At 47.8% G+C, this 24582-nt stretch overlaps 1 protein-coding gene across 4 annotated transcripts in view; it reads left to right on the top strand.

The window, feature by feature from the left end:
• Positions 1-8922: 8922 nt before the first annotated feature.
• LOC140415336 (uncharacterized) overlaps positions 8923-24582 on the top strand; it is a 100259-nt gene continuing 84599 nt past the window's right edge. For 2 of the 4 annotated variants that reach the window (XM_072501047.1, XM_072501046.1), the window contains exon 1: positions 8923-9228. Coding sequence is in view for 2 of the 4 variants with exons in the window: in XM_072501045.1 (XP_072357146.1) it covers positions 14000-14023 (24 nt within the window). In the remaining 2 variants the exon portion in view is untranslated. Of the gene's footprint in view, positions 9229-13931; positions 14024-24582 lie in introns of those variants that run through there. The other 2 variants (XM_072501045.1, XM_072501049.1) reach the window with 1 other exon arrangement.

Consider the following 24582-nt stretch of genomic DNA (forward strand, 5'->3'; position numbering starts at 1 on the left):
TTAAACATTTACTTCATGATGTTAGAGAAGAAATATCCAAACTACATAAAGTACAAATATTGCTGGGAATCATAGATTTGCCCATGAATGTAGCATGTCAATACTCCTTTGTCTCTAATGATATTGATTTAAAAAATGGATTCACCAATAGGATCCTTGTTATAGCATTTTATTTAATTATATTTTGACAACTATTGACTGCCATGTTCCTAGGACCAAGAGGTGGCCATTCAGCTCCTTGATTTTATTCCAGAATTTAATTATATAATTACTGAAAAGAGAGACACAGTGCCAACGTTTTTCATCGTGTGCTCATTAGGGTGAATGCCAAATTACAAACTATCACAACAATTTGCACTACAAGAGAAACGGTTGCTGATTGGCTGTCAAGCAACTCTGGCCAAGCCATTGCCATGGAGACATTGGGAACTATAGGCTCCTCCGGTTACTTGGTAAATCAAAAAGATGCAAAGCTGGAATATATTCCTTTCTGTTAGCAGAAAATGGATCTGCTCCTGTAAGATTTCAGGGTTTCGAGGTATAAAACTTTTTTCCTCACTTGATCCATAAGGTATGAATAAGCAGTATTTATGAATCAAGTAGAATTTATTGAGCAAGATTTTATGTATATTTTAACAGGAAGCAGTGAAGACCACGCAGAAGTTAAGAGTTCGTGAAGTTGCCAGCACAAGTGATCTCTTTTTTTTTGTCTTTGAAGTCATGTTAAACTGTGTCCAGAAGAGTAATAACCCAGAAGTCATGATTTCATTGTGTCAGGAAGCATGATGGTTTTCCAACTTTCATTCTCCCTTATTCATCTCTTCCATTGATGCAATTCGTCTTGTGTCGTCCCACCTTTGAAACCCCTGTTTCATAAATAGTAAACTGAGCCACAGCTCGATCTCTTACTTCCTTGGGCCATTCACAGTTTGCATTCCTTTGCAAACAAAGTGTACATTTCCTTTAGATACAATATTCACAATTCCACATTATCTTGTAAATAATACTTCATACCATAATATCAGAAAATAAAGGTCTACTTTTAATACAGATGTCCAAATATAGTTAATCAATTAAATCAGCACATGGGCTTTGTTTAAAGGTAGAGTGTCATTCTAAGTTCAAATTACTGTAAGAGTCATTCCTGTTAATTTCCTTTGTTCTAATTTCTTTTACTTTTGGTCCGTGGACCCATAATTGGAATGTGCCTTTAAGAAGAAGAGTACTTGTTGGGACTGTGTGTTTCTGGATTTTGTATTCTGGGAGAAACCAGAATTGTCAGCACCGAGTAAATCTTGGGAATCGGTTTCGGAGGAGGTCAACTGGTGGGTTGGCCAGGGAAAATGTTCTGCCTGACAACAGTCAGTGATTGGTTCCTGCCAGATGTTTTTGTTTGGAGGAACCTGTCAGTAGCCTCGAGACCAGAGACTTTCAAACTCAGGGTTGCGACCTGCGGGTGGGTTGCAGACAGGTTTTGGGAGGGTTGCGGCGCTCGTTTGTGTTCCCGATCGCGGGAAGAATGCCCAATTGCCGCGACCAGCTTTTACAAATGCTGGCAACAACGGATTTTTGAGATTGCCGACCATCCTGTGCATGCTTGCCGGATCAAGCAGTGCGCAGGCCCGGAACCCAGCGACGTGGACAGCCTCCTCCTGGTGTCAGCGTGCTGTCCAAGGTCAGATTTCCTTTTCAGCAAACGAGGGAGTCCTCCCCTGGAAGGGCGGCGGAGAGCAGGTCATGCGCCCTGTACACTGGCGTCACATGTTCTAGGCAGGAGAGAGATTTCTCCATTTTGCAGCTGCCAGCAATGCTGGTGTGACTCCCTGGGCCTCTGGTGAACAACTGTCATGCGAGAGTACCATTAAGAACTGGGTGTTTATCAAATAGCTGTAGTGGATGTACCTGTAAGAAATGGGTGTTTATCAAATAGCTGCAGTGATGTCAGAGTGTGGGTGGAGCTGGGCTGTCTGTCTGCTTTACTTTCGCTTTGGGCTGAAGCTACAGGGTGTGTTTGGTTTCGTTTTGCAGATTGGGAGCTGCATCCAGAGAAACAAGGTGTAATTCTGGTCTCTCTCTGTACGAAAGGAATGTCTTCAAATCACTTGCTAATCTAAAAGTGACAACTGCTCTCAGTAGAGAATTTAAACCTGATCTCTGTGTTAAAGAGGGTATTTGTCTTATGGATGTTGCATGGAAAGATTAAGGGTTACTTATAGACTACTGTATTCTTTGGGGGGAGTATTTGAGTTGATAGTTGCTAAGGTGTTTACTGTGTGTGTTTAAACTGGATTCATAGAATAAGCATTGTGTTTTGTTTAAAAATACTTTTAGCTCGCTGTTGCACCACTCCTGTAAAGTGGGCCCTTGTGCTCTCCATAACCAAAATCTATTCAACTTTATGGGTCAGGTGAACTCCACGATATACTTTGGGGTTCTCTAAACCCTGGCCCGTAATACAACGCATGAAGAAGAAGCTGAAAACAGGAACAAAGCAGCATCAAGATGATAACTTGAGATATGGGATATTAATTGTTCCACTACAAATCACGATTCAAAGTTCATGAGTGTGATATGCTGAGAAGTACTGACAAATGAAAGTTTAAAACCCTCAAAACTTCAAAGACATTTGAAGACTAAACATGACGAGTTTGAGGGCAAACCTCTATTTTTTCAACGGATGCAGTGAAATCAAGTGACATCATGAGGATTAAGCAGGCTCATCAGTCGCATTAAAGGCAAGTGAAAAGGCATGGATAACAAAGGTCAGCTGATGTGGGTCGCAAAGGTCATCAAGCATGAGTCATGAAGGCTGGCCGGTTGGCAAAAATGGGTCCCAGGTACAAAAAGTTTGAAAAACACTGCTCTACGCTCTCCAAGGAAGAGGAGCTGTGTTTTCTCCCTCTCTTTGCTGCTGGTTGCTTGCTGTCTCAGTGAATCTGCAGTGAAGATCTATACAAGCTGAAGGAAAAGAAAGTATCCAACTGAAGGCATAACTTTTAGAAAGAAACTAACTGGAAGACATCCATCTGGATCAAGGATCCTTTTCCTTTTATTATATTTTATTTGCTTCTCAACCACGTCTGCTTTGTGGAATTGCTTGTGCGCTAGTCTAGGGTGTCATCCAATAATATTTAGTTAGTTATTCTGTCAAACTGTTTTACAATATGCACCAAATTGTACTTCGGGCAACTAGGAGAGCATACAGCCGCATCAATCAGACTCTAGAAACTCAAAAGCCATAAAAGAGCAAAATACTGTTTCTACTAAAACCTTCCTGTAAAGAATTCCTGCCAGCAACAGTTCAAACTGAACCACTTATTTTCAATTTTGGATAAAGAATAAAATCCATAGATATTACAACCTCTAAAAATGAGTAGAATTATCAAACTCCTACACTATGTAAAGGAAAAGATTTATTCTAGCACGCATAAATAAGTCATGTTACAAGGTTGACTGATTACCTTCAATTGGTTAATAATGTGACTATTAGTGCATTCAGGGCTGTTCAACAAGTGTGGGTACTACCTGTGTTGGAGATTGCAGTGCTGTGGTTAGACCTGCCTTCAGATGGAGAATTCAAGAATAAGAAATAGGGACATGATTGGGAAGTTTGCAAATTATGTGAAAATTGACCATGTGGTTGATAGTGCGAAATGCGAAACAAAAATCTGTAAATTGCAGGAAGATATCAGTGGATTGTTCAGGTGGACAAAAATGTGGAAAATGTAATTCAATTTGGAGAAGTGTGAGATATTGTATTTGAGAATGACAAACCAGGGGAGGGCTAGCCCTCCCAAACCTACAATTCTACCACTGGGCGGCGACGGCCGAGCGAATAAGGGGATGGATCAAGGAGCCAGAAGCCGAGTGGGTGCGCGCGGAAGAGGCCTCCTGTAAGGGGACCTCCCTCCAGGCCCTCGCCATGGCGGCACTCCCATCCCCACCCAAAAAACACTCCAGCAGCTCGGTGGTGATAGCCACCCTCCAGTCCTGGAACCAACTCGGCAGCAATTTGGCCTGACCAAAATGTCGGACAAAGCTCTCATCTGCAAAAATCATAGGTTCACATCAGCACTGACTGACTTCAAAAGGTGGAGACAGGATGGAGGGACACTGACAGTCAGGGACCTATACACCAACGGCAGGGTCGCAACACTGGACGAACTGACAGAGAAATTCCAGCTAGCCAGGAGGAACGAGCTAAGGTACCTGCAGCTCAATAACTTCCTACGAAAGGAGATAAGGACGTACCCACAACCGCCACGACAGGCATTACTGGAAGAGTTACTGGACGCAAGCATATTAGAGAAAGGAAACTAGCGACATGTATGACCGACTGGTAGAAAGGGCCGACACCGTACTGGACGCAACAAGAATGAAATGGGAGGAGGACCAGGGGATCGAAATAGGGTGGGGACTCTGGAGCAAAGCACTGCATAGGGTCAACTCCACCTCCACGTGCGCAAGGCTCAGCCTGGCGCAACTAAAAGTGGTACATAGAGCCCACTTAACAAGAACCCGTAAGAGTAGGTTCTTCCCAGAGGTGGAAGATAGATGTCATCGGTGCCAAGGAGGCCCGGCCAACCACGCCCACATGTTCTGGTCTTGCCCCAGACTTGTGGAGTACTGGACTGTCTTCTTCGAGGCAATGTCCAAAGTGGTGGGGGTGATTGTGGAGCCATGCCCGAAAGTGCCGGTCTTCGGGGTTTCAGACCAGCCAGATCTATTCCTGGGGAGGAGGGCGGACGCCCTTGCCTTTGCCTCCCTGATCGCCCGCCGTAGAATCCTGTTCGGCTGGCGGTCAGCAGCACCACCCAAAGCTGCAGACTGGCTGTCTGACCTCTCGGAATCTTTCCAAATGGAGAAAATCAAATTTGCCATTCGAGGGTCAGACGACGGCTTCCACAGAACGTGCGAGCTATTCACGCAATTGTTCTGAGACCTGTTTGTGGCCAACAAACAAGCAGAAGAATAGCCAGGTAGCCAGGAACCAGGGGAAAGCAGCCAAAGCATGAGAGGGGGGGGGAGGGGGGGGGGGGCAGCTAAATCTAAGGGGAAGGAAAGGCGGACCACAGGGGGGGGGGGGAACGAGGGAAGAGACAGGGAACAATAGAGGAGAGCCAGGGAGGTAAGTGGGGGGGGGGGGGGGGGGGGGGGAGGGAAACTTGACATCCACAGGAACAGAGAAAAAGGAGAATACAGGTGGAGGACGGGAGGGCCGGCGGAAGCGGCAGCATGCACGAGAAAACAACGGCGGCGAAATCCGACCGGGAGAAGCGAGGGGCAACACCGGCACCAGACCCACTCGAGGATTGCCCTCCGGAATTGTCTCTCCAGCACAAACAGATGCCTACTTATATATATATCAGATCCTGTGTACATAACGGCAAATATACTCTGTGCAAAAATCAAATAAAAAACATATATTTTTTAAAAAGAGAATGATAAACCAGGCAAGTGACTAGGTTTCTACTGAAGGTAGCAAGATAGGATGATGAGGTGGTCAAGAAGACATTTGGGATAATTTATTGGCCAAAGTCTGGAGTTTAAGAGCATGGAGGTTATGCTAAAATTGCATCAAATACTAGTTAGATCTCAGATAAAGTACTGCCTGTGGTTCTGGTTACTGCCTAACAGAAAGATGTGATCACGCTAGGGAGGATACAGAAGAAATTCCAGGATGTTGGCAGAAATTGGGAATTTAGGTATGGGGAAAGCTTGGCTTTGCTAGGTTTGTTTTCTATGGAACAGAGGAGACTGAGGGGAGATTGAATGATTTACAATAAATTATGAGCAACCTGGGGAAGGTGGATAGGAAGGCAGAGGTCAAGAACAAGGTTTATCTCCAGGATTGAGGATTGTGTTCCGGACATTATTGGGGAGGACCAGACGGGGTTTGTTAAGGGTAGGCAGTTGGTGGCCAATGTAAGAAGGTTGTTAAACGTCATCATGATGCCCCCGGAAGGTAGGGAGGTGGAGGTAGTGGTCGCAATGGATGCAGAAAAGGCTTTTGATCGAGTAGAATAGGATTATCTGTGGGAGGTACTGGGACGGTTCGGATTTGGGCGGGCCTTTATTGACTGGGCCAGGTTGCTGTATCAGGCTCCTGTGGCAAGCTTACGGATGAATAGGACAACATCGGACTATTTTGGACTGCACTGGGGGACGCGACAGGGATGCCCCCTCTCCCCACTGTTGTTCGCGCTAGTTATAGAGCCGTTTGCAATTGCTCTGAGAGCCTCAAGTCGCTGGTCCGCCAGGGGGTTGGTGGAGCACAGAGTCTCGCTCTATGCAGCCGAAGACCCAATGGAGGGCATGGAAGAAATCATGAGGATTCTAGGGGGATTTGGCCGGTTTTCGGGGTATAAGCTAAATATGGGGAAAAGTGAGATGTTTGCGGTCCAGGCGAGGGGACAGGAGAGGAGATTGGGGGAGCTGCTGTTTAGATTAGTACAAAGAACAAAGAAATGTACAGCACAGGAACAGGCCCTTCGGCCCTCCAAGCCCGTGCCGACCATGCTGCCCGACTAAACTACAATCTTCTACACTTCCTGGATCCGTATCCCTCTATTCCCATCCTATTCATGTATTTGTCAAGATGCCCCTTAAATGTCACTATCGTCCCTGCTTCCACCACCTCCTCCGGTAGCGGGTTCCAGGCACCCACTACCCTCTGCGTAAAAAACTTGCCTCGTACATCTACTCTAAACTTTGCCCCTCTCACCTTAAACCTATGCCCCCTAGCAATTGACCCCTCTACCCTGGGGAAAAGCCTCTGACTATCCACTCTGTCTATGCCCCTCATACTTTTGTAGACCTCTATCAGTAGGGGGAAGCTTTAGGTACCTAGGCATCCAAGTGGCGCGGGAATGGGACCGGCTGCATAAATTAAATCTGGCCCGGCTAGTAGACCAAATAAAGGACGATTTTCGGAGGTGGGACGCGCTTCCGTTGTCACTGGCTGGGAGGCTGCAGACGGTGAAGATGACTGTCCTCCTGAGATTCCTGTTTGTATTTCAGTGACTCCCCATCTTTATCCCGTGGTCCTTTTTTAAATGGGTCAACAAAGTGATCGCTGGCTTCATTTGGGCGGGCAAGACCCCGCGAGTAAGGAAGGTAATGCTTGAGCGGAGTCGGGGAGAGGGCGGGCTGGCGCTGCCAAATTTTAGCAACTATTACTGGGAGGCGAATATAGCCATGATCAGGAAGTGGGTGATGGGGTAGGGGTCGGCATGGGGGCGTATGGAGGCGGCTTCATGCAAGGGCACCAGTCTGGGGGTGTTGGTAACTGCGCCTCTTCCGTTCCCGTGGTGGTGGCGGCCCTGAGAATCTGGGGGCATTGGAGGAGTTATGTGGGAGCAGAGGGAGCATCGGTCTGGTCCCCAATCTGTAATAATCACCGGTTTGCCTCGGGAAGTATGGATGGGGTATTCCGGATATGGCGGAGAGCAGGGATTGAGAGGATGGGGGACATGTTTATAAAGGGGAGCTTTCTGAGTATGAGGTCGCTGGAGGAGAAGTTTGGGTTGGCGAGGGGAAACAAATTCAGGTATCTGCAGGTGCGGGACTTCCTCCGTAAACAGGTGTCAACCTTCCCACTCCAACCGCTAAGGGGGATTTAGGACAGGGTAGTTTCCAGAGGGTGGATAGGAGAAAGGAGCGTCTCTGACATTTACAAGGAACTTATGGAGTCAGAGGAGACGCTGACCGAGGAGCTGAAGCGCAAGTGGGAGGAGGAGCTGGGAGGAGTGATAGTGGATGGTCTATGGGCGGATGCGTTGAGTAGAGTCTACACGTCCGCAACATGTGCCAGGCTCAGCCTGATACAATTCAAGGGCGTTCATCGTGCTCATATGACAGTGGCCCGGATGAGCAGATTCTTTGGGATGCAAGGCTGGTGTGCAAAATGTGCGGGAAGACCAGCGAACCATGTCCACATGTTCTGGACATGTCCGAAGCTTGGGGGATTTTGGCAGTGGTTTGCAGATGTCATGTCCACGGTGTTAGAAACAATGGTGGCACTGAGTCCAGGTGGCGATTTTTAGGGTGTCGGAAGACCCGGGAATCCAGGAGGAGAAAGAGGCAGATGTTCTAGCCTTTGCTTCCCTGGTAGCCCGGAGATGGATACTATTAGCTTGGAGGGACTCAAAGCCCCCGAAGTCAGAGACCTGGTTATCGGACATGGCTAGCTTTCTCTGTTTGGAGAAAATTAAGTTCGCCTTGAGAGGGTCACTGTTAGGGTTCGTCCGGAGGTGGCAACTGTTCGTTGACTTCTTCGCGGAAAACTATTCGCAGAAGGGGGTAGGTTAGTTTAGCTTAGAGTAGGGGGTTAATAAAGGTGGGACCTGTAAGGAAGGGAGACAGCTTTTGCACTATGTTTATAGTTTCATGTACATTGTTTATTTTGTTGTTGTTACAATACCAAAAATACCTCAATAAAATGTTTATTAAAAAAAACAGAACAAGGTTTATAAGGGGTGGCACGGTGGTGCAGTTGTTAACACAGCTGCGTCACGGCATCAAAGACCAGGTTTTGGTCCCGGCCCCAGGTCACTGTCTGTGTGGAATTTGCACATTCTCCCCGTGTCTGCGTGGGTCTCACCCTCACAACCCACAGATGTGCAGGTTAGGTGGATTGGCCACGCTAAATTGCCCCTTAATTGGAAAAAAAAGAATTGGCTTTTTAAAAGCCAATTTTTAAAAAAAAAGAACAAGGTTCATAGATTTAAAGTAATTGGTGGCAGGATTAGGGGAGTGTTGAGGAGTAATGTTTTCATCCTAAGTCAATGTTTGACATTGCTTTGTGCCAAAATAGCTAAGCGCCCCACCCACACAAATGTAAAACTCAACATTCTTTTGGTATAAAGTACTCTGGCACTCAATATTGCCTTTGTGTACAGTCACTCCCCATAAATAGCCACACAAAGTTCCTCTTCCTTGTTGCATTTTTCGCAGAAAGAGCAGGTGCTTTATATGTTCTCTCAAATTTGAAAAAGCAAGAGAACTGAAACATTGGTTCTTGTTAAATGAACTTCTCCTTGGCTCGGAATTGTTGACTAAAGGTGCATTAACTGGCGACAGATCAGCACTTCCTCCTAGCTCTGGAATAAATCATCCCTCTGATTCTGGTGTTGGGCCGTTGCTGAGCTGTGGCTAGGTGTCGGCAGAGGAGGAGAGAGTCGCTGTTACTGTACTGAGTCTGATGACAGTTTGCTTGCAGAGGTCAAGGTAAGTGTATACTTTATATGGAATGAAAGGCATACTGCAGTTATTCAATTGGCTCTTGAAACTGTATGGACAGCTCCATCGAGGTAATTGACGAACACTCAACTTCAGAAAATTCTCTGATTTTATTCACCACCTGCTGTGCAAAGTTACACACAATATCAACTGGGTGGACTTGTAAACGTAACTCATGGTCGTAACTCATGGTTTTACTCACTTAATAGCTGCATGTGTGAGTGGGGTGTGCAGTGTTTGGGTGAGTAGGTTTAATTGTAAATTTGGCACTGTGTTCTGAAAACATTGACACCAGTCAGAGTCCAGGCTCCTCTCACTGAAATCTACATACTCTGGGTGTTTCGCCAAAGTGACGATTCCATCAAATACGATCCTAGAGTGTGAAGGAATTTGACAGAAACTGTTATCATAGCTGAGCTCCATCCTGTCCCCGTCCAACTGCCACACCATTATACACTGAGGTTCAGTACACAGATATTAAGAATGTTGTATTGCAGCAGCCATTTTGTACGGCCCCCTAACAAAGGGAAACCCCGGAGTGCAGGGGCACGTCCACCAGGTAATGGTGGGACAGTCGCCCCCACCAGGATAGTCTCATGGAATGTAAGGGGACTTAACAGTCTGGTGAAAAGATCCAGAGTCTTCACCCACTTCAGGAGCCTGAAAGCCGACATAATCTCCCAGCAGGAAACACACCTGATAAGAAAGGGCTTGGTGGTAAGAAAGGGCTTGGTGGGACAGACGTATCATTCATGCTACGGGACGAGGGCTAGGGGAGGAGCCATACTAATTAGTATGAGGGTGAGGTTTATGGTTAAGGACCAAGGGGGACGGTATGTCATGGTCAGCGGTGTCCTAGACGGGGCACCGGTAGTGCTGGTAAATGTGTAAGTGCCCAACTGCGACGACACAGACTTCATAAAAAAGGTCATGGCGGAAATCCCCGACATCGACACACACCGACTGATGATGGGGGGCGACTTTAACTGCATACAGGGCCCGTTGACCAACCGATCAAGGGCCAGAATGGGGAAAAAGACAGGCAATACTAGGGAACTGGGAACATTCATGGAACAGATGGGGGCAGTGGAACAATGGACGTTTCTGCACTCCGGCGAGAGGGAATCCTCGTTCTTCTCACCGGGTATACACTGGAATCAACTTCTTTGCAGTAGGGAAATCGGTGCTTCCAGGAATAGTAGGAGCGGAATACGCTGCGATACTCATCTCCAATCACGCTCCGCACAATATGGATGTGAGGTGAGAGATGGGCCATGCCAATGCCCCACATGGAGGTTGGACACGGCCCTCCTGGCCGACAAGGTCTTCTGTCAGAAAACATCACAGGCCATAGGCGGCTACGTGACTAACAACCGGAATGGGGAAGTCTCACCTTCCACATTCTGGGAGGCACTAAAGGCTGTGATCAGAGGGTAAATTATAGCCTACAAGGTGCGCAGAGACAGGGAAGAGAGGGTAGCCAGGCAACAGCTAATTGAGTCCATCCTGGACGTCAACAGAAAATACTCTGAGGCCCCGACTGTAGAGTTGCTGGCAGAGAGGAAAAAGCTACAAATGGACTTTAACCTGCTATCCACTAGGAAAGAAGTGCCCCAATTCTGCCAGACACGGGGGACCATTTACGAACACGGGGAAATGGCTGGCCGCCTACTGGCTCACCAGCTGAGAAAGCAGGCAGCCACGAGAATTAGCGCAGGTAAGAGACAGCAGGGGCAGACTGGTTATGGAACCAAAAGAGGTCAATCGGGCATTTGAGATCTTCTACCGAGGGCTGTACACCTCCGAACCCCCCAACGGGAATGAAACAGGTCCTTGACGGGACTGGACTTGCCATATGTGGGGGAGGACAGGCGGGGGAACTGGAAGCACCAATAGATCTGGGAGAAATCATGGAAAGCATAAGCTCCATGCAGGCGGGGAAGGTGCTGGGACCCCCCCCCCCCCACCCCCCCCCGCCCCCCCCCCACCCCCCCCACCCCCGGAGGGACACCAGGGGTGATCATCTCCCTGGACGCAGAAAGGGCCTTCAATAGAGCCAAATGGAAGTACCTCCTTGAGATACTGGAGCAGTTTGGGCTTGGAGCAAGATTCACCTCCTGGGTGAAAATAAAATCCTGTACAACGCCCCCAAAGCGAGCATTCAAACCAACACCACCAGCTGCGAATACTTCCAGCTACACAGAGGCACAAGGCAGGGATGCCCACTGACCCCGCTCCTGTTTGCCCTAGCAATTGGACCCATGGTGATCGTTCTGTGAGATGAAAAAAGCTGGAAGAGCATCTAAATGGGAGGCACAGAGCACAGAGTCTCACTCTATGCGGATGACCTGCTCCTCTACGTCTCAGAACCGCGGGGGGGCCTGAGAACAATCATGCAGCTCCTGAAAAAATTTGGAACCTGCTTGGGTTAAAAACTTACCTGGAAAAGAGCGAGGCAATCCCGGTGAACCCAAACGGTGGAGGGACGGAGCTGAGAGACTCCCATTCAAATTAGCCCAAAACAAATTCCGCTACCTGGTGATCCAAATAGCCCAGGACTGGACACAGATCCATAAGCTGAATCTGACCAGCCTGGCGGAGGAAGTCAAAATCACCTACAAAGGTGGGACACAATCCCCTTCTCCCTGGCCGGGAGGGTGCAGACGATCAAAATGACGTCCTGCCGAGGTTCCTATTCCTGTTCTGATCAATATCGATTTTCATCCTCAAGGCCTTCTTCCAAAACATAGACAAAACGATCATGCCGTTTGGCAGAAAAGTGAGGGGATGGATACCTGAACCCACCACGGAATGGGTGCGCATGGAGGAGGCCTTGTGCAAGGGGCAACCCTCCGGGCCCTCACCACGGCAGCACTCCCATCCCCTCTGACGAAGTACACATCTTGCCCAGTGGTGGTAGCCATACTAAGGACGTTGAATCAAATGAGGCACCATTTCGGTCTGACCGGAAGATGCCCCCCATGGCCCCCATCTGCGGAATCTTCAAATTCCCACCAGCCATGCTAGACACCACCTTCAAAAAATGGAGACAGGGTGGGGGACGCTGACAGTCAGGGACTTCTACATGGGGGACAGACAAGCGACACTGGGAAAACTGACGGAGGAACTGGAAATGACAGAACAGGAACATAGACACCTACAAATAAAGCATTTTCTCTGCAAAAAGACTGTAGGATACCCCAGGGCCCCAAAGCATTGAGGAGAGTCAACTCCACCTCCTCCTGCGCAAGGCTCAGCCTCATGCAGTTCAAAGTGGTGCACAGAGCGCTCCTAACCAGAACCCGAATGAGTAAGTTCTTTCCGGAGATGGAGGACAAATGTGAGCGGTGCCAGAGGGGCCCGGCCAATCACACTCTCACATGTTTTGGGCTTGCCCCAAACTTGTCGGGTTCTGGACAGCCTTCTCTGAGGCAATGTCCAAGGTTGTGGGGGTGAGGGTGGAGCCACGCCCAATAGTGGCAATCTTTGGGGTATCAGAACAACCAGAGTTATACACGGGGAAGGGGGCCGACGCCTGGATTTTGCTTCCCTAATCGCCCGCCGGAGAATCCTGCTCAGCTGGTGATCACCCACAGCTGCAGACTGGCTGGCAGACCTGGCGGAATGTCTCCACCTGGAGAAGATCAAATACACCATCCGAGGGTCGGAGGAAGGCTTCCTTAAAGCATGGGGACAATTTGCCGGCCTGTTCCAAGATCTGTTCGAGGCCAACAGCGACTAGAGGAGAAAATGAGAGTTGGGAGAAGACAGACAAGAATATACAACTCTGGGGGGAGGAAGAGAGGCAGGAACTCGGGTGAACTAAAGGGAGAGGCACGGAGGGAGGGCGAGGTGATGGAACACCCCCCGGAACCCCTCCCAAACCCGCAAGGCAGGCAGTAAAAAGCATAAAGGGAAGACGGAGGGAAAGGAGAGAATAGGAGCCAGGGGACAGTACACCCTGAATGGAAAAGGTGGGGGGGGGGGGGTGGGGGAGGAAGACAGATGACATCAATATGTATACAAGAATCACACGTACTGTAAATATTAAACTTAAAATGTTACTGTATATAAATTGAAAATATCAATGAAAATATTTTAAAAAATATAATATTGTATTACATCAGTAAGGACAACTTGACTTGGTAAAGCTGGTTTGTTGAAGCTCGGATATTCTTCTATCAATCATGACTCAGTGGGTAACAGGTTCACCTCTGGGTGGTGTTCCAGTCTCATGATAGGACTTGAGTACATAATTTAGCTTAATTGAGGGAGTGCTGCATTGTTGAAGGGGCAGTACTAAGGGAGTGCTAAACAATTGGATTACAGAGGAGTGCTGCAACTTCAGACACAGACGAGAGAGTGTTGTATTGTTGGATAGGTAGTTTAGAAGAAGTACTGGACTGGCAGAGGGGCAGTGCTAAGAGCATGTTGTCCTGTCAGATGGGGAAGGCTGAGGGAGTGCTGCAATGTTGAAGAATTAGTACTGAGGGATCATTGAACTGTTGGAGGGGAAGTACTGAGGGAACTTTGCACTTTTGGAGATGCTACAGGGAGGCAGTTCCAAGGGAGTTCTTCATTGTCTGGGGAGGAGTAGTGAGGGAGTTCTGCACTATTGGAGGGGCAATATCGAGGAGTGCTGCACTGTCAGAGTGGGAGTGCTGCACTGTCAGAGCGACAGTGCTGAGGGAGTACTGCACTGTGGGAGGAGCAGTACTGAGGGAGTGCTGCACTGCCGGCTCTGGAGGAGGGAGTGCTAATGGAATACTGCACTTTTGTGAAGGTGAGGGGTGGAGGTGGTGAGTGGAGTGCGTTGAATGTAATAACACTGATGTTTTTATTTTTTTCACTCAGAGCGGTGAATCTGTGGAATTTGTTATCGCAGGAAGTAGTTGGGGCCAAAACATTGTATGTTTTCAAGAAGCAGCTGGATATAGCACTTGGGGCAAACAGTATCAATGGATATGAGGGAGGGAGGTGGGATTAGGTTATTGAGTTGGATGATCAGCCGTGATCATTATGAATGGTGGAGCAGGGGCGATGACGGTCTTGTGCTCCTATTTTTTATATTTCTATGATTTGCTGAATTTAAATGATGGTTTGGATGATACATTTAACTGAGGCCTTCTCTGTTCAACTGGACATAAAGTAACCCCAAGATATATAAAATACCCTGAGCACCTTTTGCAAAATTCTCTGTGGTGCATGCCAAATTCACCCCTCAACCAACAACCCGATTAACTGGTTATTTATTCTCATTGTTGTGTGCAAATTGGCCAACATATTTCCTACATAACAATAGTGACTACAATTTAAATATAAATTCCTGATCGTGTTTGAAATGCTTTGCGGTGTCTTGTGAAAGTCACTACAGAAATGCACGTTTGTTTTCTATCTGGTATCTGTGACTCCATACTACATTGGGTGTTGCCTTTATCCATCAGGTGTGTGGGGGTTGGAGGGTGAGTGGGGGTTGATGTCCTACTCTTTTAGCTAATTGTGAAACTTCTGAATGTTTTGTGTCTTTGACCTGACTGTTTAAGTTACTGTGGTGGAAGGGGAGCCCCACCAAAAAGTTTGGTTTCAGTTGTGAATCATGAGTGTCATCTGCCAGGAAAGTCTCATCCAGGAACACTCATCGACTCGCCTCCAAAGTGACCAGGAGGACAGTATTTTACCTCAATGTTTAACAGCTTCAACTTTCAGATCACTTTTTTAATTAAGATACTCCATGTTTCACTCTTGAAGCTCCTGTGAGGCCTTTGAGTGTAAGCATGTGGTACTCGTATGTAGTTCAGGAGGAGGGTACTTGGAAGAGCTATCCAAATAGCACCCCCACCCCCTGCTCTTCCCCAAGGCCCTGCAAATTTTGTTGACTTCAATACTTATCCTTACCTACAATACTTGTAAGTATATTTACTGCTTTAGTATCCAGCATAATTCAGTAACAAAAGACATTAAGCAGTCAGAATGTTCTAAACATACTTACCAATCTGTGCTTTTGTCACAAATGTAACAACGCACACAAAAAGATTTAAGTTCATCTACACGTGCCCTGTGAATATGACTCTTTAAATTTGTCCCATCTGGATTTTCAGTTAGCTCCATGTGGTTATTGGTGAGCATATTTGGACTACATTATGCTAGAATGAGGCACAGGTGCTACAAATTAATGTTTTGTTTCACTCATTTGTCAGCAGGATCTAAGTTTGGGCTGTGTTACAAGGAGATGCAGAATCTTCTTTCAAATACCACCCCTTTAAGTAAATTTTATAGCAGATATTAAATATGGAAAGAAAAAATGATTTTACTGTTAAGTGATCGAAGGGAACTCTGTGTTTGCTTTCCCTAATCTCCACATGTAACATAAAAGCATAAGCAGTTGGCCATTTGGCCCTTTAAGCAGACTCTGCCATTCAATAAGATCGTATTGATCTTCTCTCTCAACTCCGCCTTGCCACATTATCGCAATATCCCTTCATTCCCATAATACCACAATGTCTATCGTTCTCTGTCTTGAACAGTCACTCCAGGGAGCATCCACAGCCCTTTGGGGTAGAGAATTCTAAACACTCTCAACCCTTTGAGTGAAGAAATTTCTGCTCCGTTAAGTCCTAAATGGCTGACCTCCTATTCACAGGCTGTGATGTGGTGAGCCACGTATGGCTCTTGTATATACTCACTGTTGTTTTATTATTACTATTGTCATCGACATCCACTATTGTATATACTTACTGTTGTTGCTGTTGAATTGTTGTGTTGATGCTGCTGTTAGCTCCGCCTGTGGCTCCGCCCCTCCGAGAAGGTATATAACCGGCCGATCTGAGACAGGCTCTCAGTGTGGGAGAAGCTACAGGTTGGCACACATCTAGTTGATTAAAGCCACTGTTCTTTGGTACAAACTGTCTCGACTGAACTGATGGTCATCAGTGATATCCAGTTCTAAACCTCCAGCCAGGGTAAGCTTCCTCCCAGCATTTACCGCATCAAGCTCATAGGAACACAGGAGCAGGAGTAAGCCATTTGGCATGTTAATCCTTCTCTCCCATTCAATACGATCATGGCTTTATATCATTGGCATTGAGAAATCATCAATCTGTGCTTTAAAAATACTCCATGACTGCGCTTCCACAGCCCTCGGGGGTTGAGATCCAAAGATTCATAACCATCTGAGTGAAAAACCTTCTCCTCATCTCGGTTCTATGTCCCTTCCCCTTTATCATGAAATTGTGTAACCTGGCTTTAGACTCCCTAACCAAGGGAGACATCTTGCCTTCATTGACCTTGTCTATCCCTTTAATCATTTTGTAGGTTTCAATGAGATCACCTCTCATTCTTCAAAACTCTGGAGAATCCATGCCCAATTTCCCAAATCCCTCATCACAGGACAGTTCTGCCACACCTGAAAAAAGTCCTGTGAACCTTCATTGCACTTGCTCTATGGCAATAATTCCCTCCTAAGATGCAGTCTAACCAAGGTTCTATCCAACTGAAGCAAGACTTTGCTATTCCTGTACTCAAATCCTCTTGCAATAAAGGTTAACATATCATTAGCCTTCTTAATTGCTTGCTGCATCTGCCTGTAACAACCTATTGATGTGGATGCCAGGTCCCCTTGCATATCTACACTTTCTAATCTCTTACCAGTTAAAAAATACTCTGCACATCTGTTACTTCTACCAAAGTGGATAACCTCACAGTTTTCTATATTATCATTGATATATATTGTGAACAGCAGGCGGCGCAGTGGTTAGCATTTCTGCCTCACGGTTCCAAGGTTCGATCCCGGCTCTGGGTCACTGTCCGTGTGGAGTTTGCACATTCTCCCCGTGTTTGTGTGGGTTTTGCCCCGCAACCCCAAGATGTGCAGGGTAGGTGGATTGGCCACGCTAAATTGCCCCTCAATTGGAAAATGAATTGGGTACTCTAAATTTAAAAACAAATATTGCGAATAGCCAGGTCCCAAGTACTGATACTTGTGCTACCCTACTAATTACAGCTTCCCAACGTGAGACTGACCTGTTATTTTTACTGTTTTCTGCCTGTTAACCAATCCTTAATCCATGCCAGTATATTACCCTCTATCTCATGTGCTTTAATTTTGCTAACCAATCTCCTTTGGGGTACTTTATCGAAAGTCTTCTGAAAATACACACTACTTCCACCAACTCCCTCTATCAATTCTGTTAATAACATCCTCAACAGATTCATCAAACACTGTCTCATTCATAAATCCATGTTAACTATGCCCAATCAGTTCATTATTATCTAAATGTTCATTTATCAAATGCTTGTCCTTTAATAGATTCCAACATTTTTCCTACCACTGATGTACGTATAAGAGTCCTTCCTGTTTATTCCTTATTTCCATTTACTTTCATTTTTGCCGTTACATTTTTGATCCATGGACGATTAATGGACATGTCTCTTTAAGGCAAGAAGCCTGTATCTTTAATTCAAGCAGTAAGAATCTGGAAGGCTGTGCTAGTTTAAACAGAAGCTGCAGACTGGCTGGCATCAGTGACGGAGAGCTGGGTTGGGACATGGTTTGATTGATTTGGCTGGTGGCCAATGAATTGGCTCATAAGGCTGTGCTCTGCCTGGGAACAGGTGATGGTTGGATCCTATTCCGCTGGGATGATTTTCAAAAGTCCCATTGTTTGAGTTTGCTTTCACTTTTGATTATGGCAGCACAGTGAAAGACAGATCCAGCTAACTCTCTCCAGAAAGATCCAGTTCACTCTCGCCAAAAGCCAATGTGAGGGCTGACTCTCTCTCCAGAAAGTCTCTGGGTGCTGTTTCCCTGGAACTAGAGAGGCCTGAAGACACACCACAAAGTGAAAGCACAGTTTCAGGGGAATTCAGGTGCCTCTCGGGGAAAGCGGCACAGTAGCACAGTGGCTAGCACTATTGCTTCACAGCACCAGGGGCCCGGGTTTGATTCCTAGCTTGGGTCACTGTCTGTACAGAGTCGACACGTTCTCCCCGTGTATGCGTGAGTTTACTCTGGGTGCTCCGGTTTCCACGCTCAAGTCCCGAAAGACGTGCTTGTTAGGTGAATTGGACATTCTGAATTTTCCCTCTGTGTACCTGAACAGGCGCCTGAGTGTGGCTACTAGGAGATGTTCACAGTAACTTCTTTGCAGTGTTAATGTAAGCCTATTTGTGACATTTAATAAAGATTATTATTATAAGCTGTGAGTAATGCATTTCTAACTTGGAGTACTTGAACAAATGAATCTACAAAGAAGATCATTACTGACTGTATCTGCCAGCTTGCTGTGAGGAAAAGTATGCTAACGACCACTTAGAATTTTTACCCCTTTCCACCCCTCTGTGTGTTTGTGTGTTAAAGTGGTATTGGGTATCAGCTTGGCATTAACCAGTTGTATTTACTGCATATTTCTAATTACAAATTAACCGCAATCGTGTTTACATTTACAAACCTGATGACTGATTTATTGGGCAGCCAAAGGCCAAAGACTTGAGGTATTTTTATAATTATTGGTTAATTCACATGTGTTGTGACTCCGGGACACGTGGGGATGGAATTGGATGGAATTGACCGCATGCTAGTCCAGGATGTTGTAACATAAGGGTCACAGGTCTGTAGTCCCCTGTTTTCCCTCTCTCTCCCTTCTAAAATAGTGGTGTACATTACGGCCCGTCCCAGGTGAGGTTCGACAAAGGGTATTAACCTGGGCGAGACTCCTCAATATGGTACCAATCATCCAGAATACTCCCCCAAAATTGTACACCCCTGCATGAGGAGGATTGACTGGCGCTGTGTCTTTATAAACCAACCCTCTTCTGGGAGCAAGAAAGTTTTAATCTAACAATGTTCCCTTTCCCTTGGATTAAGTTCCCAAACACAATAGTTATGTCTAAAATGAGCCAATTTAACCAGGATGTCTTCAGTGAAGATAGCTTAATGGTAAAAACTGGGCGGCATGGACTGGTTGGGCCGAAGGGCCTGTTTCCATGCTGTAAACTTCTATGATTCTATAAATAGTTAAACACGTAAGTAAGTAAAGTCACCATAGTCCCAGATGACCATAGGCTGCTTTCCCCTTTGAGGGGGAAGAGTTGACTGGTGGTGGTTGAACCTGAGGATCGTCACAAGGGGCAGCACGGTAGCATTGTGGATAGCACAATTGCTTCACAGCTCCAGGGTCCCAGGTTCGATTCCAGCTTGGGACACTGTCTGCGGAGTCTGCACATCCTCCCCGTGTGTGCGTGGGTTTTCTCCGGGTGCTCCGGTTTCCTCCCACAGTCCAAAGATGTGCAGGTTAGGTGGATTGGCCATGATAAATTGCCCTTAGTATTGGGTGGGGTTACTGGGTTGTGGGGATAGGGTGGAGGTGTTGACCTTGGGTGGGGTGCTCTTTCCAAGAGCCGGTGCAGACTCGATGGGCCGAATGGCCTCCTTCTGCACTGTAAACTCTATGTATATGTAAAGGCGGGGCTTCATGAATAACCTCAACTGGTACAGGAATTGAACCCACGCTGCTGGCCTTGCTCTGCATCATGGAGCTGTCTAGCCAACTGAGCTAAAACACATACATCACATTTAATTCAGGTTATAAGTAAGAATTGAGACCATAGTAAGTATATGTATATAAAAGATATATAGAACAGTCCTTGAGTTGTGAGGCGTAAATGGTGACGAGTTGTGGCTGAGACAGGTTGATTTTAATAGTTTTTTCTTCGGTTCAGGTATTCTGTAGTTCAGTGGAGAGATTTCAGTTCTTCTTCCGCTGCGATCCTTCTGTTGGCTGATTTACATTCACAATCAGAGAAAGATTTTTTAGATGTTCCAGCAACATATGGCTATTTTTGCAGGGGCCTGCCTTGTTTTTAGTATCGCCTTCAGTGTGACAAACGTCCAGCTGCATTTTTCACATCCCACACATTGAGACTGACAGACAGATTGTGGGCATCTCTCTCACTAGCGTTTAACCCCCATCTTTGTGTATTCGAACTGGAGTCCACAGTCTAGGCAATTATACCCAGGGTCTTTGGATGAGATAGTCCTTATGTTCCTTTGCCTTTTCCACAGATGGTAATCCGTCTTTGGATGCTTTTAGAATTTCCTTGTCTGAAACCACGGGAGAGGTTCCATTGTTCCTTTGAGAATAACACTACAGCCATTCCTGTCAGTAGCTGGTAGTACATTCTCAGTCATCTTGAAGGTCTGTGTCCTTATAAAGCTTGGGGGCGAGATTCTCCCGAATCCCCGTGATGGCCCGACGCCGGCGTAAAAAGCGACGCAAACCACTCCGGCGTCAGGCCGACCGGACGTTGCGGAATCCTCCGCAGTTCTGGGGGCTAGGCCGGCAGCGGAGGGGTTGGCGCTGCGCCAACTGGCGCCGAAGGGCCGGCGCGAATTAGTGCATGTGCAGAACCGCCGCCGTATTCTAGAGCATGCGCAGGGGGGTGTCTTCGCCGCGCGGGCCATGGCGGAGCCCTACTGAGGCTGACGCAGAAGGAAGGAGTGCCCCCATGGCACAGGCCCCCCCCCCCCCCCCCCCCCCCCCCCCCGAGGACCGCACCAGCCAGCCTACCAGCCTAGTCCCGCCATGTGGGACCATGTTCAATCCACGCCGGCAGGACTAGTCAGAAACCGATGGTTGCTCGGCCCATTGGGGCCCGGAGAATTGCCGGGGGGGGCAGCTGCCAACGGCCCTCAACTGGCGCGTTGTGATCCCCGCCCACCCCTGAAAACCGGCGCCGAAGAATATGGCAGCCGTGTCGGAGCGGCGGGGTGGGATTCCGCCGCCCCCCCCCCCCCCCGGAGATTCTCCGACCCGGCGGGGGGTCGGAAAGTTTGGGTCTTTTTATAGTCCCATAACTACTTATATAAATCCAGGGTTTTTTCACCATCGTGAAAACAGGTAACATTTGCTACCTTCAAAACTACAGGAACTGTTCCAGAATCTATAGCATTTTAGAGGATGTTCACCCAATGCATCCGCTCTCTCCATAGCTGCCTCTTTTAACACTCTGGCATGTAGAATATCAGGTCCTAGGGACTTTTCAACCTTGATTCCCATTAATTTTTCCAATGCAACCTTCTTTCTTACTATGTATTAATTTCTTTCTAAGCCTTTGGAGCTCTAATTCTGCGAGATTTCGTGTCCCTTCAGTGAAGACAGACACAAAATAATAATTTGGCTTCTCTGAAGTTCTTTTATGCCCCATTATAAATTCTCCTGATTCTTGGGACTGTAAAGGTTTCTATTGGAATGTAAAAAAGAAACCAATCATCAAGGCCAGGATTCTCCAAGCCCGCGCCGGATCGGAGAATCGCCGGTCACGCAGGAAATTCCCGACACGCCGCTCAGCCAGGACGTGATACTCCGCAGTGAACCGGCCGAGTTCCGCCGGCGTGGTTCCAACCTGGTTCTACCCGGCAGGAGCTCGGACCCGCGGCCGTGGGGGCCATCCTGGTGGGAGGGCGGGGGGAGCAGATTCCCGGGGGGGCCTACATGACAGCCAGGCCTGCGATCTGGGGCTACTAATCGGCGGGCATGCGCAATGGCGTGATGCCGGCGTGAATCACTCCAGTTTTCACGCCAGCGTCAACACTTAGCTGGGATTTCGGGAGAATCCCAGCCCAAGTTCACTAATAATTATTTCAGTCTTGTACAATCCTGAACTTTCTTTGTTCGCCATTTATTTCAGTCTTGTACAATCCTGAACTTTCTTTGTTCGCCACAGGTGACTGATGCTTTGTGTTTTTGTAGGAATGTATAGTTGTTGTAAACTATGTAATAATTCTTCAATTCACCTTAGCCAATTTACCCCTCATATCTTAATAATTCCCTTTGTTCAAATTTAACATCCTTGCTTCAGATTGAAATTCCTCACTTTTAAGCATAATGTAAAATTCCATCATATTATGTATCCCTAAATGTTCTTCTATTATAAGATTATTAATTAGCCCTTTCTCATTACATAATACTAGATCTAAAATAGCCTCTTTTCTAGTCACTCCCTCAACATCCTGTTTTGAAGACCACTCCTAACACAACCCAGAAACTCGTCCTCCACAGCAGTAGTGCTGATTAGGTTTTCCCAGCCTATATGCAAATTAGTAACTCATGTTTACCATGCTAGATGCTTCTCTAATCTCCTGATTAATATCATGCTAATTCTCCCAATGCCTGCATGAGTCTCATCCCCACAACCCAAAGATCTGCAGGGTAGGTGGATTGGCCACCCTAAATTGAATCTTATTTGGGGGAAAAAAAGAATTGGCTACGTTTGTGGTAAACCACTGTATTGTATTGTATTGTTCTGTTGTATTGTTACATGCCTGGGCTTGTCCCTGCTGGCTCCGCCTGTGGCTCCTCCCCTCGGGCTCATGTATAAAGGTGGCCAACCTCCAGCCCTGCCCTCATTCTGGGACCGGCTGCCAGCAGGTGTCTTTAAGCTGATTAAAGCCACAGTTTTTCTCCCGACTCCTCGTCAATTGATGGTACATCAATTTAATCAGCTTAAAATTTTCAGATGGATCCATCGCTAAAACCTGATCGCCAGGAGCTGGACCCCCAAGCAGCCGACGCCACTATTACGTTTGAACACTGGCTACGCTGCTTCGATCGTACGTCGTGTCCTCCGCGATCGCCGTCGTTGAGACCCACAAGCTGCGAATCCTCAACTCCCGGGTGAGCCCGCAAGTATTCCTTATCATCAGGGACGCTGACTCGTACGAGGATGCGATAAAGCTGTTGAAAGGACAGTATGTTAAGGTAGTCAACGAGGTGTATGCTAGGCATCTCCTTGCCACAAGGCGACAGCGCCCCGGAGAAACGCATGCCGAATTTCTGCGCGCATTGTGGGTACTCGGCCGGAACTGCAGTTGTAAGGCGGTATCGGCTGCCAAGCACACACAGCTGCTGATCCGGGACGTCTACGTCGCAGGCATGAAATCGAATTACATCCGCCAGCGCCTACTAGAAGGGGGTACACTCGACCTCCAAGAAACAGTACGGATTTCGGACTCATTAGAAGTGGCCTTCCGCAACTTGGATGCCCACACCTCCGACCACGCGGCACCCTCATGGACGTCGTGGGCACTGCCATCACCCGACCCGAGGGCGCCGCAAGCCTTTGCCACGCAGCAACCTGCCAATCCCGGAGGCCCAAAATGCTACTTCCGTGGCCAGGGTAAGCACCCCAGGCAACGCTGCCCAGCGAGGAGCGTGATCTGCAATGGGTGCGGTAAGAAGGACCACTTCTTTAAAGTCTGCCAGGCCACTTTTTCAACGCAACCTGCCACATGCGACCCGTGGTGGCCGCCAACTTTAAAAAAAAAAAAAAAAAAATTTAGCGTACCCAATTCATTTTTTCGAATTAAGGGGCAATTTAGCATGGCCAATCTACCTAACCAGCACATTTATGGATTGTGGGGGCGAATCCCACGCAAACACGGGGAGAATATGCAAACTCCACACGGACAGTGACCCAGAGCCGGGATCGAACCTGGGACCTCAGCGCCGTGAGGCAGCAGGGCTAACCCACTGCGTCACCGTGCTGACATGTGGCCGCCATCTTTGCCGCCATCTTCAACGCCACCCGCGACCGATGGGGGCCGCCATCTTTGCCGCCATTTTCAACGGCACGTGGGGGCCGCCATCTTCGACGCCACCCACCACGTGTGACCCGTGGGGGCCGCCATATTTGCCGCCATCTTCGACGCCACGTGCTACCTGTGTGGGCCGCCATCTTGACCGCCATCTTCGACGCCACCCGCCACGTGCGACTCACAGGGGCTGCCATCTTTGATTCGCCCCGCCGCCTCCCAGAACCCCTGCTCATCCGATCGGCCCACCCACCTTCCGAAGGTCGCCTCCATCACCCTCGACCAGTCTCCACCTCATCACCTCGCCAAATCCATGATGGCAGTCCGGATCAACGGTCACGAGACAACCTGCCTGTTCGACTCCGGGAGCACAGAGTTTTATTCACACAGATACGGTATGGCGCTGCTCCCTCCCAATCTTACCCGTGACCCAGAAAATCTTCCTGTCTTCCGAATCTCATTCCGTGGAAGTTCATGGGTACTGTGTTGCAACCCTTACAGTACGGGGCGTTTGAGTTCAAAGGGTTCAAACTCTACGTCCTCCCACAACTCTGCGCTGCCGTGCTACTAGGTCTTGACTTCCAGTGCCACCTCAAAAGTCTTACCCCGGAGTTCGATGGACCCCTGCCCCCCCTCACCGTATTTTACCTCTCGACCCTTGAAGTCACCCCACCACCGCTCTTCGCTAACCTCACCCCGGACTGTAACCCGTCGCCACTAGGAGCAGGCAATACAGTGCTCGGGACAAGGCCTTT

Source organism: Scyliorhinus torazame, chromosome 1 (genome assembly GCF_047496885.1).
Source record: "Scyliorhinus torazame isolate Kashiwa2021f chromosome 1, sScyTor2.1, whole genome shotgun sequence".
NCBI lineage: Eukaryota > Metazoa > Chordata > Chondrichthyes > Carcharhiniformes > Scyliorhinidae > Scyliorhinus > Scyliorhinus torazame.